At 49.3% G+C, this 21820-nt stretch overlaps 16 protein-coding genes across 16 annotated transcripts; 5 read left to right on the plus strand and 11 right to left on the minus strand.

Moving 5' to 3' along the window:
• Position 1: 1 nt before the first annotated feature.
• Positions 2–1993, minus strand: NEDG_00568 (DNA excision repair protein ERCC-3; the record flags this gene model as incomplete). Its single annotated transcript, XM_067687986.1, has 1 exon — positions 2–1993. The coding sequence occupies one exon, from the start codon at positions 1991–1993 to the stop codon at positions 2–4; it is 1992 nt and encodes a 663-aa protein (XP_067544083.1).
• A 391-nt stretch (positions 1994–2384) lies between these two features.
• On the plus strand, positions 2385–3611 carry NEDG_00569 (uncharacterized protein; the record flags this gene model as incomplete). The annotated part of the gene is made up of 1 exon (XM_067687987.1): positions 2385–3611. One exon carries the CDS (start codon positions 2385–2387, stop codon positions 3609–3611), a length of 1227 nt encoding a protein of 408 aa, XP_067544084.1.
• Positions 3612–3680: 69 nt separating this feature from the next.
• Positions 3681–4340, plus strand: NEDG_00570 (uncharacterized protein; the record flags this gene model as incomplete). Its single annotated transcript, XM_067687988.1, has 1 exon — positions 3681–4340. The coding sequence occupies one exon, from the start codon at positions 3681–3683 to the stop codon at positions 4338–4340; it is 660 nt and encodes a 219-aa protein (XP_067544085.1).
• A 254-nt stretch (positions 4341–4594) lies between these two features.
• On the minus strand, positions 4595–6328 carry NEDG_00571 (Xaa-Pro aminopeptidase; the record flags this gene model as incomplete). The annotated part of the gene is made up of 1 exon (XM_067687989.1): positions 4595–6328. One exon carries the CDS (start codon positions 6326–6328, stop codon positions 4595–4597), a length of 1734 nt encoding a protein of 577 aa, XP_067544086.1.
• A 106-nt stretch (positions 6329–6434) lies between these two features.
• NEDG_00572 (mRNA-decapping enzyme subunit 2) lies at positions 6435–7160 on the minus strand (the record flags this gene model as incomplete). The annotated part of the gene is made up of 1 exon (XM_067687990.1): positions 6435–7160. The coding sequence occupies one exon, from the start codon at positions 7158–7160 to the stop codon at positions 6435–6437; it is 726 nt and encodes a 241-aa protein (XP_067544087.1).
• A 62-nt stretch (positions 7161–7222) lies between these two features.
• On the minus strand, positions 7223–7522 carry NEDG_00573 (uncharacterized protein; the record flags this gene model as incomplete). The annotated part of the gene is made up of 1 exon (XM_067687991.1): positions 7223–7522. One exon carries the CDS (start codon positions 7520–7522, stop codon positions 7223–7225), a length of 300 nt encoding a protein of 99 aa, XP_067544088.1.
• A 188-nt stretch (positions 7523–7710) lies between these two features.
• On the plus strand, positions 7711–8934 carry NEDG_00574 (uncharacterized protein; the record flags this gene model as incomplete). The annotated part of the gene is made up of 1 exon (XM_067687992.1): positions 7711–8934. The coding sequence occupies one exon, from the start codon at positions 7711–7713 to the stop codon at positions 8932–8934; it is 1224 nt and encodes a 407-aa protein (XP_067544089.1).
• Positions 8935–8955: 21 nt separating this feature from the next.
• NEDG_00575 (coatomer protein complex, subunit alpha (xenin)) lies at positions 8956–12123 on the minus strand (the record flags this gene model as incomplete). Its single annotated transcript, XM_067687993.1, has 1 exon — positions 8956–12123. One exon carries the CDS (start codon positions 12121–12123, stop codon positions 8956–8958), a length of 3168 nt encoding a protein of 1055 aa, XP_067544090.1.
• A 412-nt stretch (positions 12124–12535) lies between these two features.
• Positions 12536–13369, minus strand: NEDG_00576 (uncharacterized protein; the record flags this gene model as incomplete). Its single annotated transcript, XM_067687994.1, has 1 exon — positions 12536–13369. The coding sequence occupies one exon, from the start codon at positions 13367–13369 to the stop codon at positions 12536–12538; it is 834 nt and encodes a 277-aa protein (XP_067544091.1).
• Positions 13370–13631: 262 nt separating this feature from the next.
• NEDG_00577 (uncharacterized protein) lies at positions 13632–14174 on the minus strand (the record flags this gene model as incomplete). Its single annotated transcript, XM_067687995.1, has 1 exon — positions 13632–14174. One exon carries the CDS (start codon positions 14172–14174, stop codon positions 13632–13634), a length of 543 nt encoding a protein of 180 aa, XP_067544092.1.
• Positions 14175–14285: 111 nt separating this feature from the next.
• Positions 14286–15257, minus strand: NEDG_00578 (uncharacterized protein; the record flags this gene model as incomplete). Its single annotated transcript, XM_067687996.1, has 1 exon — positions 14286–15257. The coding sequence occupies one exon, from the start codon at positions 15255–15257 to the stop codon at positions 14286–14288; it is 972 nt and encodes a 323-aa protein (XP_067544093.1).
• Positions 15258–15425: 168 nt separating this feature from the next.
• Positions 15426–16382, plus strand: NEDG_00579 (uncharacterized protein; the record flags this gene model as incomplete). Its single annotated transcript, XM_067687997.1, has 1 exon — positions 15426–16382. The coding sequence occupies one exon, from the start codon at positions 15426–15428 to the stop codon at positions 16380–16382; it is 957 nt and encodes a 318-aa protein (XP_067544094.1).
• An 18-nt stretch (positions 16383–16400) lies between these two features.
• On the minus strand, positions 16401–17780 carry NEDG_00580 (uncharacterized protein; the record flags this gene model as incomplete). The annotated part of the gene is made up of 1 exon (XM_067687998.1): positions 16401–17780. One exon carries the CDS (start codon positions 17778–17780, stop codon positions 16401–16403), a length of 1380 nt encoding a protein of 459 aa, XP_067544095.1.
• A 1063-nt stretch (positions 17781–18843) lies between these two features.
• On the plus strand, positions 18844–20193 carry NEDG_00581 (uncharacterized protein; the record flags this gene model as incomplete). Its single annotated transcript, XM_067687999.1, has 1 exon — positions 18844–20193. The coding sequence occupies one exon, from the start codon at positions 18844–18846 to the stop codon at positions 20191–20193; it is 1350 nt and encodes a 449-aa protein (XP_067544096.1).
• Positions 20194–20425: 232 nt separating this feature from the next.
• NEDG_00582 (ribulose-phosphate 3-epimerase) lies at positions 20426–21088 on the minus strand (the record flags this gene model as incomplete). Its single annotated transcript, XM_067688000.1, has 1 exon — positions 20426–21088. One exon carries the CDS (start codon positions 21086–21088, stop codon positions 20426–20428), a length of 663 nt encoding a protein of 220 aa, XP_067544097.1.
• Positions 21089–21114: 26 nt separating this feature from the next.
• Positions 21115–21798, minus strand: NEDG_00583 (uncharacterized protein; the record flags this gene model as incomplete). Its single annotated transcript, XM_067688001.1, has 1 exon — positions 21115–21798. One exon carries the CDS (start codon positions 21796–21798, stop codon positions 21115–21117), a length of 684 nt encoding a protein of 227 aa, XP_067544098.1.
• Between the last annotated feature and the right edge of the window lie 22 nt (positions 21799–21820).

The following is a 21820-nucleotide window of genomic DNA, read 5'->3' on the forward strand; positions in this document are numbered from 1 at the left end:
CCTATGTTGGCCTGGGCTCTTTTTTTAGCCGCTTCTCACTGTAGAGGATGTTTGAGGTTCCAATCAGCTTTTTAGAGGAAATCTTCTTTTCGTGGTACTCCAGGTCGTCTCCCTCTGACTCCGTCTCTATTTCTCTATCTGAGGCCACCAGGATTGATGCGAGCAGGTCCGTCTGCTCTGATCGGGTTCTGTAGGAGCTGGGGGGGTTGGCTTCCATTTCAGGCATATCTTCAATGATTTTGAAGGAGTATCCCTGGTCAATAAGGAACTGTCTTCTTCTGGTCGAGTATGGGACTTCTTCTGTGTCCATGCTTACTAGGGTGTAGAAGTAAGCGGTGAATCCTTCGTCCGTTCTTTTTTTGGCGCGGAGGATTCTTCCTAGTCGCTGTGTTTCCTGGCGGCGGCTTCCAAAGTGTCCTGAGATCTGGATCAGGCAGGTTGCTTCTGGGAGGTCGATTGAGGTGTCTCCCACCTTGGAGAGGAAGATGGTGTTGATTTTTGGGTTGGTTCTAAACTGTTTGAGGATGTTCATTCTTTCGACCTGTCCAGTTGGTCCGTAGATGAAAGGCTTGCCAAACTTAAGGGCGTAGGCTTTCAGGGCGTAGACGTTATCTGAAAAAACGATGATCTTATCGCCTAGGGCCTCGTGTTTGTTGATGATGTATTCACAGGTTTGGATTTTTGTTGGGTTCATAGTTGCTAGGAGCCGCTTTTTTCTTATGTCGGTGGTCAGGTACTGCTTGTAAAAGTCTCCGGTCATTTTGCACCAGACCTCTGTGCAGCTTACTTTGGCAATGTGTCCCTGCATGCTTAGGTTGAGCCAGTCTGCTTCGTAGAGCTTTGGCCCAATAAGGAAATTGAGATCTTCAATTTTTTCATCTTCTCGGACAAGCGTTGCTGTTAGCCCGAGCTTGCAGTGGGAGATGATGATTGATACGACCCTTCTGAACATGTTGGCTGGAACAACGTGCACCTCGTCAAAAATAACCAGGCCCCATTCGGTTCGGGTGAGAAAGTCCATGATTTTTTGTGTTTCAAAAGATCTTTTTCCAGTGTAGGAGACCATTGTGTAGGTGCTGATAACGACACCGGCCTGTCCTGAAAATTTTTCTTTGGTATCTGAGGTAAGCCTGGCAATTGACTCGTCTTTTATGTTGGTGAAGTTTTTTATCTGCTGCTTCCACTGCTCAACTGACACTGAGGTTGTGCATAGAATGAGACAGGAGCGCTTCATCGTGCAGAGCGCAACAATCCCCACCAACGTTTTGCCCGCTCCACACGGAAGAACGATGATCCCCGATCTAGCCCGGCCGTTTCCAAACATTTTGTTAAGGCTTACCTCCTGGTAGCTCCGGATCGAGGTGGTTGGCTTTAGGTCAACGTCGAGAAGCGGCAGCGTGTTCTCCGTTCTAAAGTCGTACTCCTCAATCAGTGGATAGTCCAGCTCAATGCACCGCTTTTTAGCCAGCTCTACCTTGCTCTGGACAATCTCAAAACGAGTAATTTCTTTGCGCTCTTCCTCGATCGGGATGGACAGCTCCTGGATGGTTGGGTCTTTGTAGAGGAAAGAAATGTTCTGGTTCTCCTGTGACTCAATGAAGTACCTCCCCTGGCGAATGACCATCTTAATTTTTCCATAGCTGGTGGTACATGACCTAATAAAGTTAAGAATACTTAACGGTATCTTGTTTTTGCTAAATCTATCCATTGTGTCGATTATATCGTCTGTTTTGAGACCTACACTGGCTGCTGCGTAGAGGGAGTAGGCTGTAATCTTGTATTCGTGGACGTTGGCTGGTCTTGAGATGGGCTCAGCAATGGCTATAAGAAAGTCCTGGGCCTGTCTGCTAAGCACGGAAAAGGTTTCAAGAATGATGATGCCGTCTGATGCAACCCACATTGGCCGGTCGCTGGCTCCCTCTTTCATGACAAGTGTTTCGTTGATTCCTTCAAGCGTGCTTGTTGCCTGCTTTGGCAGCAGTATTCCCTCCATGTTTTGTAAAAATGCAAATAACTATTTATAGGCGTTCGTTTTCGGGCTTTCGAGCTTTCGGGTTTTCGAGCTTTCGGGCTTTCGGGTTTTCGAGAAGTTCGGGCTAGCTTTGGTTCTGGAGGTATGTCTCTGCGTGATGGAGCACAGCCTCAAGCTCTTCTGGGGGAACGTCTCTCTTAAGGACCTCAACGACTAGCCTGTGCTTCTCTGTGAGCGTGTAGGCATTGGGCGCCCTTTCAAGCTCTTGCTTGATCGTGTCTACAACGTTCTGGTAGGTCCTGGTTCTTTTGAGGATTTCTTTGGTTTGCTGGGCCAGGGCGTGGAGGGTGCTTTGCTTGAGGGGGGTCTCTGGGTGTCTTTGGTCCATAACAGAGTATTTTATTTTTCATCCATGTCAGAGAGTAAACGAGTGTTTTTTCTGGAGGCATTTGGAGGGATCCCTGCCAGGGTGGGCTACCACTTGATGCACAACCGAGAGAAAACGCTTGTGCACATATCCCGGTCTCTGGGTCTTCAGAAAAAGACCGTTGCCAAGGCGCTCTCTTTGCTGATACACTTTGGGGTGGTTGGTTTCAACAACTTTGGTGGCCGGGGGTTCAGGTACTTGGTGAAAGAGTCTTACACGCATCTGATAAACAATCCTGTCTACTTGCAGTACCTAGAGCGGGCGTATGGGGCCGTGGGTCTGGCCGTGGGGGCAGAGATGCTCTTGCAGGGCCGGCTCAAGGGGAGCGACATTCCCGAAGACATGGTGCAAGTAAGCCAGAAGATGGTGCAAGAAGGGGTCCTAACTGAGAACGTGACCGAGTCTAAAGAGGTCAAGAAGATAAGAATGGAGGAAAGCCGGGACTTTGGGGCCAAGGTGCTAAGGCTCTCAAAAGAAAAGGTCAAAGAAAGGATCCTTGGGGAGCGTCTTGAGCAGGAGATAGAGAAGAAGTTTTCAAAACAGACCAAGATCGTTTTTGCGGTGGTTAGGCACTTCTACCCGACCACTGCCCCGTTTAAGGCCATAGCACAGCGGGTGGCTATGTTTGACCTCCAGGAAGACTTTGGGATGTCGGGGGTTGAGGGAATGACGCTTGAGGATAGCGTTCGCAGCCACCTGGCCTATCTGGTAGCTTATGGAGCTATTTCGGGGTCGTTTGAAAAGTATCAGCTAAACTATGAGTGGTGTGTCAGAAACCTCAAACTAACTGCGGTTCTTGACTACTGCGAGATGCACATTAGCGCGGGGTCGTCTTCTTTGCTGGCGCTGCTGCTGTCGAAGGGGTACGTTGAAGACAGGTTCCTGCAAAAGCACATCCTTATGGACCCGGCGCAGTCCAAGTCGCTGCTTTTTGCGCTGCTCTCTGAGGGCCTGGTGTCTACGCAAATGGTGTCGAGGACAACTGAGTGTTTGCCCTCCAAAAGCTTCCATTTCTGGCATGCAAGCACGTCTAAGATCTTTTTTATGCTTATCTCAGGTCTGGGTGCAAAAATAAGCGATTGCTATCTTGAATTAGAAGCGTGCAAAGAAAGCGCTGAGGTGCTTCCCAAGCAAGAGTATCGGCACCGCCTAGAGACGCTGTACAAAACACTGGAGAGTCTGCACCTGTTCTATTTCACATTGGGTCTGTAGGTGGTAGATGATGTAAAACGCACGTTTCAGGGTTAATATTAGTAGTGTAATAAATACAAAATAGATAGCATGGCATGGAACGTGTATGTGGCACTGGCGCTGCTGTATGCAGGGACTGCCGAGTGTTTTGACTCGCGGTCTTACCGGGATACAACCGACTTTTCAGAGAAAATCAAGCTGGTTGACGACATGCTCAAAGATATCGAACTGGGCACGTCTGACGTCCAGGACCTCTCCAAGCTAACCACCTTTCTGAGCACGACCCTTCAGGAGTGCATGTCGACCACCAACCTTCTCAAAAAAGAGCGATGTGCCTCCCGGTACCCAAAGCTAGGGAGCAAGAAGAGGCGAAAACCCAGAGAGCGCGTTGTTGAGGGCAGCCTAAGCGATATAGAGGCCGAGGAGGACCAAGACCGGGACAAAGCTCCTGAAAAGCGCGGCAGCCCAACAGACAAGGAGTACTACTACGACGAAATTATACCTGATTCCGGGAGCAATCCCACAACCAAAGACTCCCGAGGCAGCAGCCGAGAAGACGTGTCTGATGAAAGCGACACATATACCCCGAGGTACGATAAGCCTTCCCGTTCTGGGAGAAGCCTGAAAAGAAGCGCCCGAGGCAGCAGCAGCACCTCCTCACGCGTGCACAGAGCAAAGCCTTCAAAACATAAAGTCTACACCGCCGACTACAGCGACGACCTGCCCCGGTATGGTGATGGTCGACATTAGCCTGGGCGAGGGTTGTGATAGATTACTCAATTTCAAAGGTGTTTTTTTTCTTAAACGTGTAACACTTGAGTTTGCAAAACCCGAAAACGTTCGTGAGTGGGTAAACAGCTTGCCCCAAAACACAAATAGAATAAACTGAATCAAGGAACGAAGCGAATGTGGCAACGTCTCGGATGACTCGAAAGGCCCGAAAGACTCGAAAACCCGAAAGGCCCGAAAGACCCGAAAGGCCCGAAAAACAACCATTTATTGGACTAGTGGGCTACTGTAAGCTGTTCAGTGTTGGCATGCAGCCATTTCAGTCCTGCAGGGCTGTTCTGAAGGCGCGGCGAGAGAAGATCTCTGATGCGCGCAGACTCTTGGTTGATATAGGCTAGTTCCTGTTCAGCCAGCATCTTTGGGGAGATAAGAGCCAGGTGCAAAGGAACCGGTGTAAGGTTTCTGAGCTTGAGGAAGCTTTTTACTGCTGCCTCTTCAACAACCATCAAATTTTCGTGCCTGATACCGTACGACCCTTCGATATAGACCCCAGGCTCGTTAGTGACCACCATGCCCGGGAGTGCCCTGACCGAAGACCGGGGATCAAGACTGTGTGGCCCCTCATGGACGTTTAGCCCGTACCCGACCCCGTGCCCCGTGCTGTGCCCATAATCAAGGCCGGACTGCCAGATGGGCGACCGAACAATCGCGTCAAGAGCGCCCACGGTGCTCCGCGCTGGGAAGATTATCCTTTCCAGGGCAATGTGGCCCTTGATAACGTTGGTATAGTTGGCTACTTGCTCCTCCGAGGGCGTCCCAAAGCAGACAGTCCGGGTAATGTCGGTGGTTCCCATGGTATACTGCGAGCCAGAGTCTAGAAGCAGTAGGTTAGACGTGGTGACTTTGACAGCGTTGTCTTTCGGGCCGTAGTGGATGATAGCTCCATTTTCGCCAAAGGCTGAGATGGTATCAAAGCTTGGAACGATAAAAGCAGGATCTTCCTGTTTTATCTTTAGCAGCATCTCTGAAACATCCAGCTCTCCCACCTCGGCGCCACTGGCCAGCTTCTCTTCTATTTCGCCAAACAGCCTACAGAGCGAAACGGCATCTTTTATGTTTGACTCTTCAAAACCTTCTATCTCTTTTGGGGTTTTGACTCCTTTCAGGTTTAGAACAATCTCTGTAGGAACTAGTTTGTTGTCTTTCTTGAGAATGCTTGACGTGTGGGCATTCATGTCGTTTGAGGCGCCAAGTTTCTGGTTTTTCAGCTTCTTAATGTACTGATAGAAGCTTGCATACGGAAGAACGGTTACTTTGGTTGCAAAGCTGCCCGGAAGAATCGAGTCTGTGAAAAGAACCAGCTCGTCAAACGTAACGTGCGCAAAGGCGTAGAACAGCCGGGACATGGGAATGTCGCTGCCGCGCAGGTTGGTCAGCCAGGCTATTTCGTCCATATTGGTGAGAACCAGACTATCCATCTTTCCCTCCATCTTTTCTCTCACCAAAACCAGCTTTTTTTCAACCGTTACCTGATGGTCCATCAAAGTGAGTGATTGCGAGACAATTTCAGGTCTGTCCTCCCAAAGACCTGCCACCAGGTCCCTCTCGATCTGGACAACCTCCACCCCTCCGTCCTCGTTCAACTGTTCCATTTCGGCCCACTCCTTTGTCGTGATGTACGCCGGGTCTACGCCAATGCGGCCACCGCCAAGGGCCCTAAGCCGCTCCAAGAGCGTGGGGTCATCCTTCCGCCCTGCAAGCTTGATGCTTGCTGGGAGCTCCTGCTCAGCCTGCAAGAAGTACCTTGAGTCGGTAAACAGAAAGGCTTCCTTCTCAAGAACCAGCAGCTTAGCATTTGACCCGGTGAATCCAGTCAGGTGCTCTACCTGGTCGTAGTGCGGGTGCAGATACTCGTTCATGTGCGGGTCTCTCCGATAAAGAATATATCCATCCACCCCCTCCTTTGCAATCGTGCTTCGAAACTCTTCCAAAGGCTCTGGTTGATTCATTAGTAAACTTAAAAAAAACACGTGCTTATATAGCATCTGCTGGCTTGCTTTTTGGTGTTTTATTCTTGAAGGTGAAACATCGGGTGACACCTGCGTATACAACAAGCTACTCCACCCCAAACGCTCTGTTTATCTCTTTTCTGTTCAGGCAGACTTTCTTATCTTCAATTTTTTGAACAACTTTTTTTATCCCGGTAATAAACGACCTAACATACGAGAGTGCTTCGTTTGACCCCCTCTCAATAGCACTGATGTCGACCCACCGTATTTCTCTTATCTCGTTTCTTGTCTGCGTAGCAAACTTAGTTCTTTCGGTGACATTCATTACCACAAAAAGCTTGGACTCCTTCGCTTTGGTGCTCATGTCCAGGGCAATGTGCTGGATCATCTTGTTTTCAATGCAGTACCCAACCTCTTCAAATACCTCTCTGATGGCACACTGCCTCCCACTCTCGGACTTGCCCACTTTGCCTCGGGGGAAGGTGAACGAAGACTTTGGGCCGTACCCTTTCACCAGAAGAATCTTGTCCATGGCCGTGTTAAAGACGAGCGCGCCGTACACAGGGACGGTCTTCTTGTACTTCAGGAACTTTTTGAACTCCTCGTCTATTTCCCGAACGTTCTGGGCAAAGCTGCTGTGCATAATGAGCCGGAGGGTAAAGTCTCTTAAATTTGTGTAGGGAAGGTTGTACTTTTTGCGGTAGTAGTCCTCGTAGAACCAGTGGGCTTCTTCTACCTGGAAGAAGAGTCTTTCTGTATTGTGTAGTTCCGATCGGGGAAGGTGCATCAGAAACCTCCCCGATAAATCATCCATTACTTCGTGTATTTTCATCTCTAAAAAGTGCAAAATACAAACACTAAATCGGGGTTGTCGGGTTTGCGGCCTAGTTTTGATCATTGGATAAAAAGGCTGGCATCTATCTGAAACATAACAAAGCGCATGTGCTTTTTCAGCTTAAGAACGAGCACCCGCTTCTCCAGCGACTCCGTGGTCTTGGTGCGTATGCCAATGCTTCTAAGCGTTTTATAAATCAGTTTCTCTTCTTTGTCCTTGGATCTGCCGTATAAGTTGGCCTCCAGGTTTTTCACTGCATTGTTCTCGAGAACGTCCTTAAAGGCGGCGTAATCCAGGGGCAGGTTCTTTAGCAGCTCTATTCTCCTTTGCTCTCCTGTCCGGTTCTCCTTTTTCTTCATTTCCTGCAGCGTCTCTCAAAATAAAAAAGAATAGTGGCCAATAGATAGACCAGAGGTGGCGCCAATGAGAATCGAGGAAAAGGGTTCTAGGCGTTGGGTCTGATGGCGGTGTGTCTTGTGGGATTGGCTGCTTTGGGATGGTTTGGATAGTTGGGGCTGTCGTGTTTTTAATTTTTATTCTCACTGGTATGGCGCAGAGAGGAAATACTGATGACTCCTTTCCGGTGGAAGCCCTTGGGCTGGTTTCCAAGCATTTAGACATAGACGACATCAAAAGACTCATGGTTTCCTCAAAAACTTTGAAGAAAAGGATCGAAAACAGCCCAATCATCTGGAAGAGGTACATGGAAAGCTCGCACCGAGAGCGCAGTGGGAAGTACGTCCAGGCCGTCAAGAAGGAGTACCTCCTAGCCCGAAGCTGGATGAGGGCGCGAGAAACCGAAAGAAAAAGCGTCAAATACATTGCAGCTGCCGAGGTGACAAAAATGGAGGTTTTTGGGGACATTTTGGTGGTCTCCAGCACCCTTTACAGCGTAGCCGTCTACGACCACCATTTAAACCACCTCCAAACCCTGAGTGGGCACCGGGGCAGTGTTTGGACTTTTGACTACAAAGACAGCCTTCTGGTCACGGGGAGCACCGATAGAACGGCTAAAATATGGGACTGCTTCCTTGGGCTGTGCGTTAAAACGCTGGTGGGCCACACATCAACCATTCGGTGCATAAAGATAGCTGAAGGCTACATTATAACCGGGTCTAGAGACCACACCATTCGGGTCTGGGACATAAAAACCGGCGCCTGCAAACACGTTCTCACGGGGCACACTGACAGCGTCAGAGACCTGGCCCTGGTCGAGAACATGCCCATGTGCGTCTCAGCCTCCTACGACGGGGCAGCTATCCTCTGGAACTACCGGACGGGAGAGGGGGTGCGCTGCCTGATTAAGCTGCCGCGGCGGATGTATGCCGTCTGTGTCTCAGATGGCCAGATTGCGACGGGGGGCATGGATCAGATCCTTAACGTTCTCAGTGCTGATGGAAGAAGCCTTTTCAAAAGCAAAGACCATACCTCAACCATCTTTAATATACAGAGAGATAAAACTAACGGTGTTTACACTTTGACCACCGACGGAACGCTTAGCCGATGGGACCTTCAGAAGAAAGAGCTAACCTACACCATTGAGACCCTTTCCAAGGTGGTTGGTTTCTGCGTTCTGGACCATTTGGTGGTGATTGGGACGTCAAGCAAGATTCTTCTCTACAAAAAGTACTCCGGGGTGTACGTCAGGGCGATAGAAACCGTTTCCCAGCTATACACGCTCTCTGCAACAGAAGATGCTTTATTTTTTGCCTCCAAAACGGCTGCGCCCTCACTATCCACCGAGATACACACCCTGCACTTCAAAAGATAGTCGGGTGGGCTGTAAATAAAGCTAGATTGAAAGATTGGTGACAAAGCAGCACTTGCAGACTTTGCACTCGTTTGAGTTGTAGGCGCGGCAGATCGTGCACTGCAGAGCGCCTTCCAGATACTCCCCCCTATCTACACAGAAGGGAAGGCTTAAATCAATGAAAATCGCATCTTTCATGGGTTTTTTGATATCTGCAAGGGCCGATATTCTTTCGTCGGTGCAGTTAAAGTCTTTAACCAGCTCCTTGGACAGCTCCAGAGCCGCGTGCTTGTTTCCCTTCTTGTAGGCCACCGAAACAGCCGATTTCAGCGCTCTCTCCCGATGCGCCCTTTCCAGGCTAAGAGAGGCGAAGAAAATGGCGCACGAGATAGCTACCTTGTCTGAACCAGTGTTTCTTCTAAGCTTTTCAGCGGCCAGACCCTGCAGATAGGTTGAGCACAGCGCCAGCGTGTTTTCAGAGGCGGCGTCTTCTTTGGCAATAATCTGCCGAAGGGCCTGGTACATTGACACAAGCAGGCTGCTGGTGGCGGTAGAGAACTTTCCCTGGGTTACTGCCTCCATGGCAATTCTCACCTCCACAGTGGTCTCTAGGGCAGAGGGCACGTTTTTCAAACACATTTGGAACCTTTTCCGGTTTAGCATCTGAAATCTTTCGGGTAAAGACATTTCAGGTAACGCTTTTGTTTCTAAGTCTTCTTTCTTGGCGCTTTCCTGGCTGTCACTGCTTCCCACCCCTTCGTCTAGGCTTAGATTTGAAGAGTGCTCCTCAGTGCCTGAATGGTCCGAGCTGGTCAGGTTCAAGAAGCTTCCATTTTCATCTCCCACCTCGCTCCTGGACATGGCATCGACGTTGTGGTGGCTGGTTGTGTGGGTGTCCAGGGCTTCCTCCAGGTTTTTTGCGTCCTCTTGAGCAACTCCGTCTAAGATAGTCTCTTTGCTGCTTCCTTTGGTGTCTGTTTCGGTGGTTGCTGTGGTGGTGGCATGGGGGGCGGGCTTTGAAGGGACAACCGGGATGTTTTGGGCCCCTCTTTTAACCGAAATGAGAGAACAGAGCTTTTCGTTGTTTCCGGTAATGATGGCAGCTACAGCTGCATACATGGGGTCGGTGCACTCCAAAAGCATCTCCTCGATCTTGTCTGCCCGGTTCATGGCAATGTAGAGGAGAATGAACCCATGAAGGTTCTTGGTTTGCTTAAAACACGCCTCAGTGATTGAGGTGTCGGTGTTAATGGCTGCGAGAGCTATGCGGTCAAACACCTCTGGCTCGTTAAGCTCCTGGGCGTACTTGTACGCCTCCTTGAACTTTTTCATCTTGATGCACAGGTCAATTCTCACCGAAACACTGTCTATGTGCTCAAAAGCTTCTTCGTACGACCCCTTTCGGATGAGGTACGCCAGGGAAGACTGGCCAATAAGACCGTCTGCGTCAATGCACTCTTTCAGCCTCTTTTTATCCCCGGTCTCAAGAGCGTGTTTAAAGCTCCACTCAATCATGTCCACCTCCACCTCAGTAACTGCACTCTCCCGGTTAATCACGGTAAATAGCCCATTTTCTGCCTTGACTAGCCACAAGGGCTCTTCGGTGGACATCAGGGCGGCAGAATCTCCGCTCCTAAAGGCAAACTTTATGTGCATTGGGGTGGTGTAGAAGATGGTTTCTTCTGAAAGAATGGCACTGGTGATAGCAACCACCTCTTCAACCAAAGAAAGCTGGTTGAGGAAAGAATCAAGCACGACCAGACACTTCTCAGTCACTGCCACAAGAACGGACTTGTTGCCTATTAGTGCAGCTGCAGGCTCGGGAAGAAGAATGTTTTCGCCGATGCTTGGGTCTGCACCTATTCTAAACAAAAGGTTCCCCTTCTGTCCAAACAGTCCATGCCCTTCGACGTGGAAGACCTTCTCAGCCTCAACACTCACTGTCCGCAGCTCTCTTCCATACACGTCCTTTATCTGCACTTCGGCTTCTGAGGCCACCACTAGCTGGGTGGCTGGCTCCTGGGCTGCGTCTGCAGCTAAGATGGCGTATCCCGTGCCCCTGAAGGTGTCTTTTCCCTTTACCATGTAGCTACTCTCATAACTGAGCAAAAGCGTCTCTCCCGATGCATAGAGCCTTCTAAGACTTGGCTGGGCGTCAGTAACTCTGGTTTCGGTGCGTGTCTCCATCTCCGTTCTTATGATGTCTTGGCCTCGGTGGAAAAGAATGGCTGCATCTTTAACTGCAAAAACCGGGGCAAGCTTTTCAAGGGTGTACACCTTAAACCCGCTATCATGCCCGGCTGCAAAGATTTTCTCCTCTGAGTTAACTGCTATGCACCAAAACCTGCTTTCAACCGAAATGGTTTTTACCGCCTTGCGCCTCTTGGTGTCCCAAATCTTCAAGGTTCCATCCTCGCTTCCGCTGATAAGCACCTCCTGGGTGGCATAGCACAGAGCGCTCACACAGTTATGGTGCCCGTGCAAAGCGTCTGTTTCAAACACCCCATCCCCACTCGCGTCCCAAACCCTGATCGAGGTATCATCTCCCCCCGTGGCAAATGAGTCCGTTCCCGGCTGTGCAGCGACCCAGTTGATCCCCCGGTCGTGTCCATCCACAATGTGCTTGATACTGACCTCGGGCACCCCAAGCATGTCCATAACCGTTTTCTGGCTTTTTACCTTAAGCGCTGAATAGTCCCAGATCCTGATGGTCTGGTCCAAGCTAACGCTGACAAATAGGCTGTCGGTAATGAACCGCGCACACATAACGTAGTGCGTGTGCCCGGTCAGGCAGGCAATTTGCTTCTTGGACTGAAAGTTCCATATCCTTACTGTTTGGTCGTCCGAGGCGCTGATCACCCACGGAAGGTTCTTGTGGAACTCCAGGGAGCGGACATAGTCTGTGTGCCCCTTAAAGACGTTTTCAACTGTGCGTGTCTTGTAGTTCCAGATCCGAATAAGGCAGTCATCACCGGCGCTGGCAAACCTTTCAATTAGGTGGTGGAAGACAACCACGCGCACAGGTCCCTCGTGCTCCGCCAGTTCAAACACCAGCGACTTGTAGAGGTAATTCCATGCCTGAATTTTTCCATTGTGCAAGCCAACAAGAACTATTTTCTTGCAGGGGTGGAATGCAATACTCTTGACCCTCTGGGTTTCTTCTTCCATGATGCACCTGCAGTGTTCTATGTCACTCTTTCTCTCTACCATTAATTACAAAAATATTAATTTATTAAATAGATAAGGTAGTTAGACACCCTTTCCGTTGCCAGACTAGGCATCTACCACAAACCTCCGAAAACCACCGCAAACCATCGAAAACACATCCCCAATGCCTTCCACTTGCCAATCCAATGCCAATCCAATGCTTTTTCACTTCATTAATCCAATCCAAACAAAACTCTATCCTAAACCGTACGTATTAGATTTAGTGTACGGGTGTGGTAGTTCAGACACAATGGTTTGAGACATGGCAAACACAATGGTGGTGGATTGTTTGGCACCCACACTCGCATCCGAACACTCACAGGGACAAAGACAGAGACCGGGACACACAGGGGCAAAGACAGAGACCGGGACCAACTACTAACTATGAACTTCTTCTTTATTCAAGTTGCTATGTTTACAGAAGTACTGCAACTAATGGAAGAAGAGCAAGTGCTACAAGGGTGGTTACACCAGCAACTCCATTCTTCTTCTTTGGTGGACACTTCTTCTTGTCGCCGGCTGCTCCCTTACCCTTCTTCTTGCCATCCTTCTTCTTGGAGGCTGCTTCCTGGTCCTTCTTCAGCTGTGCTGCAGTGACTCCTGCGACGGCTCCTGCGGTGGATGCTGCAATCTCTTCCTGGGTGTGGAGGTTTGAGACAACAAGGGCGCCAACATCGGCGGGTCTTGCTGGGTTAGATCCCTGGCTTTGAAGAGGGAAGGTGGTTGTTCCAACAGTTACTGTGGACGGCCTCATTTCAACCGGAATGTTTCCGTCAAGAAGCATGGTGATGGGGGTGGTCTGTCCACATGGGACTGCTGCTGGTGCAGACCAGGTCTGGGCTGCTGGTGCGGACCAGGTTTGGGCTGGTGCTGGGGCATATCCTCCGCTCATGGCAGTTCCACAGGCTGCCTGGGGTGCTGGGGTGTAGTAGGCGTTGCTTGTCTCAAACTCTGAAAGAACAATGTTGGGGCGGTCGCCTATTGGGCAGGCGCCCTGTCCAGTTGGGTAGTCTGTCTGGACGGGGCTGTAGTCTTGTCCAAGGGTACATCCTGCTGCACCACATCCACCACCATAGTTGTACGCTGCTGATCCAGCATCCTGTCCATAGTAAATTGAGTCATCTAGAGTGCCTCCAAATTCGTAGCAGTTGTTGTTGTTGAATCCTCCAAAGTAGGAATCTCCCCACCCTGCAGCTGAAACCTGAGAGGCGAGTAGGATTATCTTGCTAAGTGAACTTATTCTCCTCATTGTTTTACAAACCTTCTTCTCTATTTATTACTTTCAGTCTCATTCTATCAGTCTAGACCTTTTACCATATGCGGTAATAGAGCAGGGTTCCAGGCCCCATTTTGGGTGTTTTTGGGGCATTTGTGTTCTTTTGGGCATATGTTTTCATCTTAGCCCCGGCTGGGCCTTTGGGCAAATTAATTGCACCTTTGGTTATTACCTGGCTAGGAACATGTGCTGGAGCAGTGTAGGTATGCATAGGGGGGGAGAAATCCTTATTTGATTAAATTTCGTTGGTGTGATTAAAGTCGTAGATTGTGGTGTTATTGGGCCAATTGGGCGCTTGTTGGGGCTTGAGTGGGTGTACAATGATGTGGGTGGAGTCTTCGATGTAGACGCCTGTTTTGGTGTACGCGTGTATAATTAGATTGCTGCAGTTTACCAGTCGTAGCTGTTGCGCAGTCACTTCCAGGGTAGAGTTGGAGACGTTTTTTAGGTAGCATGAGGTGTTAAGAACTAGGTGCTGGAGAACAATGCCTGTTGCATTCTCTATTTTCGCTGTTTCATATTTTTGGTCAACTGTAATAATTCTTCCCTGGGCGCCGCTTAGGAGGTAGACGCTTTCTTTTACCTGGAGTGTTTCGTCAATGGAGGTGATCTTGGTCACTGGCTCTCTTTCGGTTACTTTTTCAATCGGGTTAGTTAGTGTTTTTTCAATGGCTCTGATTCGTGTTCGGATGGCTCCTTTGTCGTAGTTACTTCTAGCTAGCTCTAGCTCCTTGTATGCCTGGTGCAGTGCTTCTGAGGCTTTCTCGGTGTTGCTCATGGTGCTAAAAATATTTGTGCACCACTCGGGTTTGCGAGAGTTCGGGTTTGCGGGTTTGCGGGATGGGAGGCTTAAAGATAGACTGGTGCTTTATTTGGTTTGCTGGGAAAACTAGCCCAGTGGGGCATTTAGCGAATGCATGGCCTGGTCAATGAGCTTCTCGGTTTGCTGTAGCTGCTGGAGTCTTTCGTGGAGGCGCTGGGTGATGGTTCGCTCTACCTCCTGCAGAAGGTCTTTCTCCTGCTGCCCAAGCTTTGGCCTGATTGGGTCTGCTGAGGTGCTTTCTTTCCACTTTCTGTAGTAATGGCTGGTGCTTTTCTTCAGGTCAACAAAAGAGTCTGTGACAAGGAGGGAGGTTAAAAGCGCCAGGTCTGAAGACTCTGGGTCCTCCGCGCTTAGCACGCCCCATCTGTACTCTCTTCCCCGAACTGTCTGGTCTTTGACCCGGACCCAGGAAGTGCTGGCAATGGTGGCCAGTGGCAGGGCGAGAGAGAGGCGCGGGCTTTTGTACAGGTGAATCAGGCCTGCAGTGAGTTCCTGGTTAATCCGGGCCTTGTAGCTGTCCAGCTCCGTTCCCGTGAACATATCTCTTTTAGTAATGACTGTGATGGTGTTTGCAAGCCCGGAGAGCGCCTTGAGCATGGCAATGTCATCAGAGCGGAAGGAAAGAGGGGATATAAGGAAGAGAGAGGCGTGTATTCTCCTATCCTCCACTCTTTCTCTTTTTATGCCAACGTTGCTCTTGTTGTACTGGAGGTTTCTGTCAATAACCAGGGTGTGCAGGTCTTTTTCAGACCGGCCTCTGTAGATAAGAACGTTCAAGGTAAGAAGAATCTCATTGGACTGGATGTCCGTGGTGTACTCGTACAAGTCGTTCACTTGCTCCTTAAGCGGAGGAAAGTGTGGTAGGTTGTAGATTGAAGAAATAAGGGTTTTGGCCCCCGTTCCTTTCTCAGCCACCACCAGCAGGTTAAAGGTGAGCCCTCTCTGCAGAACCTTTTTAAGCATCTGGTTGGGGATATCTGCAATGCCCACCTCCTCAGGAACATTTACTTCAGGTGCTAGTCTTCCTTCCACGCGCATGCTTAGAAGAGTGGCAAGAAAGCGATTTGTAGTTTGTCCATCCACAGCAAACAAACACCTCGCTGGGGTTTTCGGGGTGCAGGGTGTGAGGGGTTAGGGTTGTATGGCTGTTCGGGCACAGGGTTTGTGAGGGTACAGGGGCTAAATACTTGGATGCAGTTTTCTTTTATGTTTAATGGTGGACAGCAAGAGATGCATCTTTTGCATGTGAAGGATAAATTGCTTTTGCTGGCATACAGCGATGTTCCAGAATTTCTGAGAATGGCAGTTAAAGTGAAGATTCCCGGGACGTTCCGAAGAAGCCCACTCTTTCGGTTTGCAGACGTCCACTCCTACAACTATGGAACAGTGCAGAAGAGATATGGGGTGGAGGAGCTGCTGAATGCCTCGCTAATTGAGGGAGACACTGAGTTTATAGTGATGGAGTACCCCACAGACCCTCTGCTCAAAGCTACCAGCACGCTCATTACCAACACCAACACTCGGATTGTGATTTCTCTCATTGGGAAGAGGTATCACTTTGAGAGCGACTTTCTGAGAGAGAACTATGAGCTGGTGAAGACCTTCAGTGGCGAGGAGTTTGAGGCGGAGTGTGAGGGGGCGCGGAATGACTCTAAAAAAAGAGACAGGTGGATTAGCAACGGGCTGAACGCGGTGAAAGACACTCTGGTCTACCAGAACCACCAAGAGCTTCTGAAAAACGAAGGCAGCCACTTTGAGGTTGAAATCCACAAGCGAAAGGACATAATAGGTGGCCGAGAAAAGATGCTTCTACGCATCAACTGCAACGGGTGGGTTGATAAGAAGCCTCCCACACTAGAGTTCCTCAAGTCTCTTGACCTTATCTACATGCGAGCCACCGAGTACATCTACAGCAGCGGCGTTCCCCTAGACCCCACCCTGCTGCACTGTCTGGCAGGTGTTGGCAGAACGGGGATGTTTGTGTTCTTCTACATCATGAGACGAAAGATATTGAGCGGGGAGGTAAAAGAGAATATGAGGCTTGAGGCATTTATTGACCTTCTTCTGTTTTTAAGAAGCCGGAGAACCTGGATGGTTGAAACCCTGGAGCAGATGAAGTTTCTTTATGACATATTTGTGGTTGGTACCCACTCTCTTCAGTAGGTCGTGGCAGTAGGCCTGTCAACAGTTGGTTTTTTCAATCATTTCCATAAATAGAACCAAATCAGTATTTCTCCAGTTAGTTCGTTTTTTGATGAAAACAGAGAGCTTGGGTTTGTCTATGGCCTTAAAAGGAAGATTCTCGATCTTGACCTTGAACTCGGTCTCTGAGTAGATTCTTATGACCCGTTTGAGCACCGAGATGTCATTTGGCTGGATCTGCGGGGCCAGTGCAGCAATGGCCGAAGAAAGCGCGTGGAGGTCCAGAAGTAAGCTGCTGCTGTGTTCTCTATACCGCTGTATGAAGGCCGAGGCCTTGGAAGGGCCCACCCCCTTAATTCCCGGGGAGTAGTCGGAGCCTAGAAGCCAGGCCAGGATGGTTAGCTCAAGCCAGGAGTACGGCAGGGGCGTGCTGGAAGACGCGTATACCTTAGGGGCGTGTGTTTTTGTGAAAAAGTGCCTGTAAATGGGCTGGGTGCTAAAGAGAAAAATATCGCTGTCATCTGTCACAACGCCATTTGTCCCCAGTGCGCTTTCAATTGACTTGTATACGGCATCGGACTCTGCAGGTGCCAGGGCATACTTGACGTTAAGAATGTCCAAAGCGTCCGTTATAACTTTATAGGAAAATTCTAGCTCTTCTTTTGGAACTGATTCTTTGTTCAGGTACATATCTTCTTTGGGAAGGGTGTAGGTTTCCATTTGTCTCTGATACTCAGATGGTTCATTTGGTGTATGGGTTTTTTCGGTCTTTTCGAGGTTATCGGAGGTTTCGGGCTTTTCGAGCTTTTCGGGCTTGGGGGCGGCTGTGGGGGCGGCAGGTGTGTCTGGGTGTAGGGTGTTTTGTGGGTTTGTTTTGTCTATCTCCTCAAAAATCAGCTCTTTGAGTTGGTAGATAAGGTCGTCAGTCTCTTGGTATGGGTTGGAAGGCTCGGGGATAGTTTGGGTTTTTGTGGGGGGCTTGAGATGGGTGAGGGTGTACGCCAGGCTGCTGTTCCCGTGGATTCTCTTTTCTTTTATCTTCTTCAGGTAATTGTGCCTGCTAACGATTTTGTCTATCTGAAGCGATGAAAAACGAGTTGTTTCCATTTCTGCGTAGATAGAAGGGGCTTCAGGTTCGGGTTGTGTTGGGGTGTAGCTGGTTTGTGTTTGGGTGGGGCGTGCCCCCAATCGCCTCTTGAAAAAAGGCTTCTTCCCATCAAAAACAAGAATTGGATCAATTCCCAGACTTAGCAGCTTTCCAACACGTGTAAGAGTGTACTCAGTGATAAACCGAACATCAGTGCTGTGGATACACGCGAAAAGCACAATGTTTCCATCTACACAGAGTCTCTTCTCTTTTAGCGCCCGATAGTCAACCTCCTCTCCTTTGAGCATACTCCAGAGTCCTCGAATGCCCATTGGTAGAGAAAAAACACCGGAGGAGTTTTCAGATACTTTTAGGCAAAGAGTCTGGGTCCCGGAAAGCCCGAAAGTCTCGAAAGTCCCGGAAAGCCCGGAAAGCCCGAAAAGCCTTGGGGGTGGGGTGGTGGGTTTAGGAGCTTAAAGTGAAAATTGCGGCTAAGAACATTGAACCTATCACAATAGAAGCGCATTAGTCCTGGCCAGTGTGGGTGTTATATCAACAAGGCACACGTAGTAATCTGGTGGTAAATGGAAGAGCCTTCGTTGATAAGCAGAAGATGTATCAGACCAACTCTTCAGTGGAGACAAGGTGTGGTAGACAACTGGCAAGGGTGGTGCACTAAGACACTAGTACAGAGGACCACTCCATGCGCAATTGTTTCTCGTCACAGGCCACCATACTCTTTTCCAAAACAATTCAGCCCCGAAGGAGGTTTGCACGCTATACCATCGCAACTTACAGCTAATGTCTGATACAACATACATAGTTGACGACAAGAGCTAGCTAGGCCTATGTAGATTATAGCCAGACACTAATTTTGTTCGGGTTAGCGTAACACCTTCTATTTTTGGCTGTGTCTTTCGAGAGCAGGCGGGAGTTCATAGAGAAGAGCACACTCCATACCGCACCCCATGGACCAAAGAGAAAGAGTGGCATATGTTCTGCTTACCAATGAAAACAATTCCAATCACCACGGGACTACTGCGTGGTCCTTGCTGATAGAACACCCGCGCCAAGCCAGGACTAATGCGTATTGGTCAAGGAACATTCTTAGCCGCAAAGTCGTATTCTCCTCTGCTTATATAGACAAGATTTGCGATTGTAGATATCGCATCTTGTTTTAAAGATCACGCCATGGTACAGGGCTGTGGGGTTGTAAGGGCTGTATGTGGGGTTGTATGCAATGTGGGGCTGTATGCAATGGGGCATCAGGGCTGTGTGGTAAAGACAGTTAAGTGCCACAAAAAGCTAAATAGGTAGACAGGCCGGCCTTAAGGTTTTGATAGTGATCTCTAGCCCTGTCACTTGGTATATATTTTTAATTCTTACACGTCAGTGATGAGATTTGGAATAGGTTTAGGTCTAGGACCTTTCATACTGAAAGGCGTTCTTGGTGCTGGATTTCCTCTAGACGTATTGTGTGGCGATATAGTTGGGTTTGAATCGGGCAAAAGACCATTCAGCCCCATCCAGGGGAACATGGAGGTGGTTGAGCACCCTGCAGCCATGGGCACAAGTAGGGGGGTAAAGAAAAGAAGAGTTAGCACCGAAGACTCTGAGCCTGGGCAAAGCTCAGGTCTGAGTTCGTTCTCGGGCACTGATAGCGTTGGTGACACCATTGCTTTTTTTGAGGGGTGTGACAGCAGTAATACGATCCAAGCAGTCTTGTCGCCCACAGCAAGGATAATTATAAAAAGACAGCCCTCCAAGATCAAGATCCACCTGAGCCAGCTGACTGAATCGAGCATTCCAGACAAGATAGAACCAGGCATTGAGTTTGGGAAAATCAAAATATTTGGTCCATCTTCATCTAAAAATAACGTCTTTTCATCAGAAGAATCTAAAACCCTTACCAAGCTTTTCTGCGTCCTTAGCACAATGAGCATTGAAAGGCTTTGCATCGGGGACTTTGACTTAGTGGGAGAGCCGCCCGTGCCAGCTATCCGGCTGATTTTCCTTTCAGTTACACAACGGCTGCACCTGAAAAACGTGTCGTCTTTTTTCCTGGAGTGGTTCAGTGGGCGGATTGACCTGAGCAGGTGCTCTGAGAGTTTTTCTCTAACCCTTTCAAGATGCAGCGCCACATCAGTTCGGTGCTTAGATGCGTTGGGGATCAGAAAACTTTCAGCCCTGTGCTTTATGGACATGCCACGCCTAGAGTACCTTGACTGCGAGCTCATACACGAGTGCTGCTCTAACGAAGAGCTAATGCTTTGGTACATCTCCACCGACCTAAAAGTTCCCACAAACATAGCCCAGGCAATTGCCGAGAAGGAGTGGGTATCAATACGAGTAGACCTGCACGTTTGGTGGGCAATCTGCGCCTCTCTTCAGGAGGACGTTGTGGTAGGGTGCACTTTGCAGCTGAACGTTTTGGACTGGACTGAGTTTCAGGACACCCATGCCCACCACGGCATCTTAACCCGGGCCAAGTATCTGGTGATTGAGGACAACAACGACAACGGGGTAGTGTTCAAGTGCTATGTCGTGTTTATGCTGAACTGGGCAAAAGCTAACATGGCAGACCTAATCGGAATTGAAGTTCTAACCAACCCCGACACAACCACCGACCCAGCACTAGAAAGACTCTGGACAAGCATTCCAGTGCACCAAGATGACTTCTTTAATATGAAGAAATTCAAGATCAATGAACATGTAGTACAGTCTATACGAGTCAAAGCACACTAACACATCCCAAGCCACCCAGACCAACCCCACCCAATAAACAGTCTTTATTCCTTTTGGTCATTGGTCATTGGTCATTGGTCATTGGTCATTGGTCTATGCGCCCATGACTAACCCTAACCCAATTAAGGTTCACAAATGCCAAAAACTAATCAAATAAGGTTCCCCTGCCTATAAAACTCGGAGCAAAAACACAAAACGTCATCTGAATTGTCCCCAGACTCAGACTCAGACCCTAAACCACAAACATAACGTTATCATCATCATACTCGGGAGAAAGCACCGAAGTGATTGTCTTTACAGTTTCGGGCATGTCCCCAGCGAAGAGGAAAGACCCAATAACAAACTCATCGGCCTGGATAAGAGAGGGAAGGGTTTCAAGATTGACGCCTCCATCGACACCAATCTTTATGTCCTTGAACGCCTCCCTGGCCCGGGCAATCCTTCGGGCCGTGTCTGGGAGAAGAGCCTGCCCCCCCTTCCCCGGAGCTACCCCCATGACCAGTATTTTTACAGTGTTGACTGGGATGTACATCTCTTCAAGGACGTCCACTGATGACACAGCTACGCCAAGGCGCCCCTTATGCAGGGCCATGTACGCCGAAATCTCTGGCATTTGCGTGTTGTTATGAACAATAACTGTGCTGATTCGGGTGAGGTTGAGGTTTTTTATGGTGTTCAGTGGGTTGTGCACCATCAGGTGGCACTCTATTTCCAAATTTGGAAATTCTGCAGAAATTCTTCTTACCACCTCCTCCCCCATAAAGATCTCATTGACCATAACCCCATCCATTATGTCCAAATGCAGTGCTGACACCCCCGATGCCTCTAGTCGCTGTATCTCCCCCCTTAGATTAAGCAGGTCACACTCAAGCACGCTTCCCCAGAGCTTTTTCATAAACACAACAATTTAATGAGTTTAACCTACCCGGCAAAGACGTAGGGAAGAAACTGCGAGATCTTCTCCTCGTCCCAGGCATACCCCGTGCTTGGCGCAAAGAAGCCCTCCATCTTTTCATGGACCTTGGTGCATACTCTGAGCTTCTCCTGCGGGTGCTCGTGGTTTTTTCGAACAAGAATGCGCAGGCCTGTCTTGTAGCAGAAGTCTCGGGTGGTCGCAATGGCAAAGGGCAGGTCTTCATACTGCTGCATTTTCTTGGCTTTTTCAGCCATTGTTTGCTTGATTCGGTGTTTTAGCGGCTTCTGTTTGCTAAGTTTCTTCCACTTGGAGCCCTTCATCTCTTCATCCGCCTCTCTCAGCAGAGCACACCCTTGCTCCTGGAGGCTAAGCCACGCACTCTCCACCCCGCCCTCAAAAACCGAGAGAAACGCGTGCCTGGCAACGGAAACGCTTCCAGCAGGGCCTTCCCGGTAGAAAGAAGCAAGGAGTCTGCTCAGTGCCGAAAGGTCCTCTTTTTCTTCCTCAGCCGCTTCTTTTTTAGCGGCTTCTTCCATTTCTCGGTTAAGCTCGTCAAGTCTCAGAAGCTCTTCGTCAGCGTCGCTCTCAGAGTATCGGGTACAGTCGCTCTCAGACTCACTGCTTTTCTCCAGGCCCTCCTCTCTTTCCAGCATTCTATTTAGACCTTCGTCGCTGCAATCCATATCCATATCCATACTCCCTAAAATTTTT

This window comes from Nematocida displodere (assembly GCF_001642395.1).
Source record: "Nematocida displodere strain JUm2807 chromosome Unknown 2, whole genome shotgun sequence".
Lineage (NCBI taxonomy): Eukaryota > Fungi > Microsporidia > Nematocida > Nematocida displodere.